General features: G+C 40.3%; 1 protein-coding gene across 4 annotated transcripts in view; it reads right to left on the reverse strand.

Moving 5' to 3' along the window:
* Positions 1-639, reverse strand: part of PCTP (phosphatidylcholine transfer protein) — a 27,780-nt gene extending 27,141 nt beyond the window's left edge. For 2 of the 4 annotated variants that reach the window (XM_073879577.1, XM_073879575.1), the window contains exon 1: positions 434-639. In XM_073879577.1, the coding sequence (XP_073735678.1) occupies positions 434-508 (75 nt within the window). In that variant the 5' untranslated portion in view covers positions 509-639. Of the gene's footprint in view, positions 1-367 lie in introns of all 4 variants that reach the window. The other 2 variants (XM_025851107.2, XM_025851104.2) reach the window with 2 other exon arrangements.
* Positions 640-7,518: the final 6,879 nt, after the last annotated feature.

Raw genomic sequence — 7,518 nt, forward strand, 5'->3', positions numbered from 1 at the left:
CACACACACACACACACACACACACACACACACACACACACACACACCAGGGGCACCCACCCGGGAGGGGGATCCACGTCCCTTGCACGCAAGTACAGGGGGCCAAGACTCAGCCGACCACATTTTAACTCTATCCTTAACTTCCAACAGTCCACTCCCACCTTGGCCCTCAGAACCGAGGTTGAAATGGATGACCTCCCAACCAGGGGGCAAAGTCGGCTGCAGGCACTGCCCTCGTGCTCGCTCCTCCCAGCTCTGCGTGACTAGCTCAGGCCCTGACTTCCAAGGCTACAGCCCCGCACTCCCCCCCGGGAAGCCTGGCCCCGGCGAGCGACAGCCCAGCGTCCTCCAGAGGGCCGGAAGCTACCTCGTCCAGCCGCCTGTAGATTTTGAAGCCTTCGTGCTCCAACAGCAGTTGCCAGTCGTTCCCTACCCGCCCGAACTGCTGGAGCTCCTCACAGGCCTTCTGGAACTCCTCCCCGGAGAAGCCGCCACACGCATGCTCCATCTTTCCACAGCCCCAGCTCCTCTGCCTGCAGGGGAGGCCTCAGACCAGCTGCGTGTGTGTTCGGGGGCGGGCCGAGAGGGTGGTCCAGCGTGATTGGCAGGGAACAAAGGCGTGACGGGGAGCTGTTGGGACTTTTGGCGAAGAAGGAGCCTAGAGGGAGGCGTGGTCACGGAGGGGCGGACTCAGGGAGGTGGGCGGGGCTGATCGGGAGCAGCCAGGGTGGGAACGGAAGTAAAATCAGAAAAAAACTGGACTTGATCTGCGGTAAGATGGAGGGGCTGGGCTTTAAGTGAAGAGGCTTCTAGACGGGACGGAAGGGAAATGGAAGAAACTAATGTCACCTCAGAAACCTCTCCAGGGCCCATCTCATACTCCTCCCCACCCGCATACCCTCCAAACTTGCTTGGGTGTCTGTCCCTCCTTTACCTTCTCTGAAGAAGGCAGGGAAAGAAAGTCCCTGAGGCGATGGGTACACTCTGGAGGTGAGATGGACAGAGCAGATATGCTTGAAAATCTCAAGCATGCTAGATGCTAGCATGAATGCTATTCAAGGGTCAGATGCTAAAACTGAATGCTCAAAGGTCTTTTTGTTCCCCCAGGTCCTTTGGGTATTACTGTATGTCCTACCAGCACGCTGTATTTGGCTTTGGATAAAGGAGGTAGTTTAAACAATATAACATGGGCGCCAATAAATTCTGAAAACTCATGTTTCCTAATCTGTAAAATGGGGTAAGAACTGTGCAACCAATGTGAATTGAGGAAGTGACTACGTAAAATAAACACAACATGTTTGCACATGTTTGGGCAATGCCTATCAAAGTAAATGTTCAATAAAATTTTCCACTTATTTTACATTACTGTATTGAAATGTTTCTCCTTCTAAACTTAAAGCCTTGAACCTGAGGACAAACTATGTTCATGCCAATTTCCAAGAAGAGAAATAAGATCAGATGTGGCAGCATAGATAAATTACTCTTTTATTCAATTCAGTGCTGGTTCTGTCTTGTTTTATGAGGATGAGAGGAGGGATGTGGTATTTTCCTAGACTAAATGCACAAGAGATTAGAGACATACTTTCCTACTGTTTTTATAATGCCTTTTAAGTTCTCTCTTCTTTATACAAACTGTAGTAAAACTAAAATGCAATTGCTTGAATAAAGCAATTTCATCAAACCCATGGGCTATGAACTATTTTCAAATATCTTCAAGGAATCCCATTATAAAGGTATGCTTTGATGAAGCTGCACCTTTATCACTGTATAACAATAGATTAATGAAAACAACATGAGAGTGTAAATGACACTGCACAAGATACGACATATAGGGCAGAAATTCAAATTGCATGCATCAGACATGTTTAAAAGTGTGTTTACCTACTAGACTCGGCAAGTCAATACACATATATATGGGTATGTTGAGATCTATACCATGTTTGCTTTATTATAGTTAATAAAGGAAAGAATCATATTAGCAAATAGCTTTTATTTGGTGCAACCTCTGAGGTCTAGAAAACACTTGGAGAGAGGTCTAGATCAGCCTGTTCTCCTTTAGCACTTGCCTGTTTTAATAGGCCATCCTGTTTCCTTTGTGAAAACACTCTCTTGAGGAACTTCCAACAACATGACAGCTGAAGCTCCTGGCCCCAAACATGGAAATTCTGGGCAAAATATACCAAAAATAGTCTTAAATATACAGTTTAGCTGAAAATAAAGCGTATACACCAGATTTCAGAAAGGCAAGAGAGAATGAAAGCCAGGGACACATGCACATTGGATATCTTTAGAAGGGATTGACTACCCCCCCCACCCTACACACCCCCACCTTGTTTCTCAGTGGAGGAACCTCCTTCCTTTAGAATAATACTCTTGGCGTCACTCATTGGCTCCTTCCTTCTCGTGAGAAGAGGGGTGATTTATGAGTTTAAAAAAAGGAACTGCTAGGCATGTCTGGATCAAGCCCTTCTGGCTGCTCCTTTCTGGTACCTCTCCACTTATAGAAAATGTGCATTCTCATCTGCCCTAGGTTATACAGTAAACTCAAGAGTGCAGGCTATACTACTAGAATTGAGACTTTCCCATGGTGTCTGTGCCTGGAGGCCAAGTTTGGTTATAGGCAGTGTTGTAATTCCTTTGTTGCCTCTATTCTATAAACTGCTTCATTGTAGTAAAGGTGAAATGCTCATTTCCATTGTCAGACTTCCCCATCTATCTAAATGGATTCAGAACACAGGTGGGGAAGAGAGGAATTTGGAGTTTCCTAAGTTCCAAACAGACAGAAGCTCTAGGGGCTGGGGCTGGGGTTCTAATACTCACATAGGGACTGAAGACATGCCAGTGGGCGGTAAGTGGTGGGAGGTTGGATGGGGGACTCCTTCATAAAGCCTGGATCCCTTGGGGTACCTGGGTGGCTCAGTAGGTTAAGCATCCGACTTCTGGTTTCTGTTCAGTTCATGATCTCGGAGTCCTGAGATCAGGCCCTGAGTTGGGCTCCACATGCTCCGGGTGTGGAGTCTGCTTGAGATTTTCTCTCTCCCTCTGCCTCTCCTCTCCTCCCTTGCTCCCTCTAAAGAAAATAAAAAATAAAGCTTGGATCCCTCAAGATCTGCCCCTTCCATTCCCAGGAAACCAGAAAGTCCCCAGCCCATACACCATGGAGCCCTCAAAGAAGCTCATGCTTTTCCTGAAGCCTTAAGCAGAAAGAAATAAAAAGACAAGTGGGAGAAACTGAACCCCAAATGTATGCCAGAGATGGGACCTAAATTCATGTTACCTGTACTGTATAGGAGCCACAAAGAGATAAATTAACACCAAATCTGATTCAGGGCCATTGAAATGGATCCTGTGGGAATTAGAGCCAGGGACACTTTCACAATTGAGATACATGGAATTACCCAGGAGAAAACAACACCCACGGAAGATGCATATACACTAAGTGAGTTATGAAGATCTGAGGAAACAACTCTCCACGTGAGAGAGTTAGCAGATGTGCAAACAGGACTATCAGAACCAAAGAACTACAGATAACAACAGGCCAATATGAGTAATTTTCAATATGCATTTCTGACAACTAAAGTGATGAAGGTCTAGAAACGGAACACTAAGAAAAAGAAATGAATTGAAAAAAGAACCTTCTGCAAATGAAAATACAATAGTCACTAAAATTAAAACTTTAAAAGAGAGGTAAAATTGTTCCAGAGAAATAAAGGGATAAGAAAGTGACTATGAGGCAATTCTCTAGAAAGCAACAGGGAGATAGAAAGAAATGGAAGACATGGAGGCACCTGGCTGGCTCAGTCAGAGGTGCATGCGATTCTTGATCTCCAGGTTGTGAGTTCGATCCCCACATTGGGTATAGAGATTACTTAAATAAAATCTTTAAATAAATAAAATCACAATGAGATACCACTATGCAACTACTGGAATGGCTAAAACTAACAAGACTGATCAAAGCAAATATTGGCAGGAATATGGAAGAAATAGAACTTTCATACACTGCTGGCAGAATGGAAATGATAAAAGCACTTTGGAAAATTGATGGTTTCTTTAAAAGTTACAGGGTGCCTGTGTGGCTCAGTCAGTTAAGCATCTGACTCTTGATTTCAGCTCAGGTTATGATCTCAGGGTGGTGAGATTGAGCCCTGCATCAAACCTCACAAACTCCTATTAAACATTCATTAAAATTGATGATCCTGTAAGCCACAGAGGATATTTTCAACAAACACTAAAGAATATATATCATTCTTTGATGACAATGCAAAAGCAAAAGAAAGAAAAAAGAAAAAAAATAGCTAATCCCTGCCCCCATATATTTGAAAACTAAACAAACAAAACAAATACGTACTTATTCTAGGAACCTAGCCAGCAATTAAGCCCCTGCATCAAATTCCTTTCTGCTTAAAACACCTTGGAAGAGTTCTTGTTTTCTGTCCTTACTCCTGTGTGATATCTTATTCATAGATTAGGATATTTAATATTTTAAAGAAGACCATTTCTATCAATTTAAACTATAAATCCAATGAAATTTAAACCAAACTCCATTAAGAGCATTCAAGGAACTTAACACACCAATTCTAAACTTCACAGTAAAGGTATAGGAATCAAGCAATTTGAAAAAGTAGGAAAGCAACTTTTTAAGGTGTGTGGGGGAGAAAGCTGCCCTATCAGATATGAGGATAATATAAAGAAAATATGGTAATACTGACTAGGAAAAATAAATAAATAATGAAACAGCTTTTCATCTAAAAAATACATACACACACTGAAACTTAGCATGTGAGAGAGAATGGACAATTTAAAAAAATAATATCGGAGGCACTGTATGGTGATAGGTGGTAGCTACACCTGTGGTGAGCAGAGCATAATGCAGAGACTTGTCAAATCACTACATTGTACCCTTGACATTTATATAACATTGTGTGTCAACTATACTTCAGTCACAAAAAATGGTAAAGAAAAAAATGATATTTGAACAATGGACTATCCTTAAACAAAAATGAAATTCCATTATCATATCATATACAAATGTGAATTACAGATGTTTAAATAACTAATTGCATAAGGCAAAATGTTGAAATTTTCAGAAGACAATATAAAGGTAAACCTTTATGACTTAAGAGTTAAGAAAAGATTTCTTAACTCTTAAGAAATGAGTGGGTGAGTGGGTGGCTCAGTCGGTTGCCTGACTCTTGATTTTGGCTCAGATCATGATCTCAGGGTCGTGAGATCAAGCCCAGCATTGGGCTCCACACTGGGCATGGAGCCTAATTAAGAATCTCTCCCTCCCTCCCTCTGCCCTTTCTCCTCTCTCTCTTAAAAAAAAAAAAAAAAAGATTTCTTAAAAACATAAAATAGCACAAACCATGAAAGAAAACATTAACTGATCTACATTAGAAAGCAAAAACTCCTGTTCAACTCACTATAAATAAATCAAAACCCAACACACAGATTGGTAGAAGACATTTGTTACATAGACAACAAAGGATCAGTATTGATTATATACATGGAATTCCTATAAATCAATAAGAAAAACCCATATAATGCAATTGAAAAATATGAACAGGGAAAAAATCCAAACAGCATATAAACACATGGAAAATTGTTTAACTTCCATAATAACTGGGGAGATGCAAAATAAATCACATTTCATTTCTATTAAATTGTCAAAAACTTAAATAGTAGAAGTTGGTAAATATACAAGGAAATGAAAGCTCTGACATAAAATGTTCTAGTTAAAATGTAAATGTAAAAACCAACTGGGTGGCTCACTCGATTAAGCATCTGCCTTCGGCTCAGGTCATGATCCCAGGGTCCTGGGATCTGAGCCCCACGTTGGGCTCCCTGCTCTGCAGGGAGTCTGCTTCTTTCTCTTACTCTCCTTATGCTCTCTCTCTCTCTCTCTCATAAATAAATAAAATCTTTAAAAAATAATAAAATATAAATTGTAGTTTGAAAAACAACTTGGGAAGACCTACTAAAATTGGGTATCCACATACTACCTGGCCCAGCAGCTCCACTTTGGTGAGTGTACCCCTGAGAGAACTGCTAATATTGTGTTAAGATACACATTGTTCTAGTGGCAAAAACATTGGAAACAACATAAAATATTCACCAAACACATAATAAATAAATTGTGGTATATTCATTTTATAACTTTTGAAATAAAAAAAAGAATCTATTTGTATATTATGGATAAATCTTGAAAACATATTTGAATGAAGAAAGCAAGTTGCAGAAGGATGTACAGAGTAAGAAACTTTATAGCGTTTAGTCTGAAAACTTAACAATGTGAATGGGAGGGTGTCTGGGTGGCTCAGATGGTTAAGCGTCTGCCTTCAGCTCAGGTCATGATCCCAGGGTCCTGGGATCGAGTCCCGCATCAGGCTCCCTGCTTGGAAGGGGGCCTGCTTCTTCCTCTCCCTCTGCTGCTCCCCCTGCTTGTGCTCTTTCACTCTCTCTGTCAAATAAATAAATAAAATCTTAAAAAAAAAATGTGAATGGGAAGGGTTCATGTTAACTTCAAAAGTAGCTGTACCATTTTATTTCTTTAAAAAATTATGATGCAAATAAGGCATGATATTAATATATGTGCTGGGTAGTAGGTTCATGAACGTTATATTATTCTCTGCACTTTTCCCATATTTGAGAATTGTGTAATGTAAACAAATTAAAGAAATAATTCTAATAAAGATATAATACTATCATTCTCATTAAAAACAGAAGAAAAAGAAACACACTATTCTGGAACACCATGTAAAATGAATGAGTGAGTAATAAACGTTCACAAATGCCTAACTTTGCACAGAGAACAAATATAGATTACCTGTTGTGATTGATCAGTGTTGTGTGTGTGTGTGTGTGTGTGTGCGTGTGTGTGTTTAATTGTTTAATTGGGAGACTAAAAGTATATCTGTCCTTATTTACTAGTAAAAGCTGCTAGGCACCACGCAACTGAGAAGAGAACGAACTACAGGGTATCATGGATAAAACAAATGGGTAAAGATCAGAACTTCACACTTTCCATAGGGATGTTTTTTACAGTATAGAACGAATTTGGTTTGTGGATTTCCAAGACAGAGTCATGGTCACATGACTTTTTTGCAATCAAAAGATTGGCGTTCCAGTCACTTTAAGAACCAGGCAGATCACTTTAATTTTTTAAACCTATTTTCTCAACAGTGATATAAAAATAGTACCTATCCCTGGATTTGCTGAGAGGATTACAAAAATAATACAAATGAAAGCACTCTGTAACGTGAAAGCAGACCCTTATGGAATGTATTCTCTCAATAGTTACTGCTACATTCTATAGCTGAGTTGAGTTTAATCTGTCTCTATGGTGGTCCAAATCAGTTTACTTCTTTTCTATTTGACTTGTACTGTTGAATGTCTGCTCCTACGAAAATGCTCAAGAGTTTTGCCTTGCTAGGGCAGTGGAGAAGCAGAATAGGATGATGACGCTGTTACTGGGCTCCAAAGCTTATAAACTAACAACTGTAAGTAGCTTAATAATAG

Source organism: Callorhinus ursinus, unplaced genomic scaffold (genome assembly GCF_003265705.2).
Source record: "Callorhinus ursinus isolate GAN/ISIS: 27379988/994484 unplaced genomic scaffold, GSC_fseal_2.0 scaffold34, whole genome shotgun sequence".
Taxonomy (NCBI): Eukaryota; Metazoa; Chordata; class Mammalia; order Carnivora; family Otariidae; genus Callorhinus; species Callorhinus ursinus.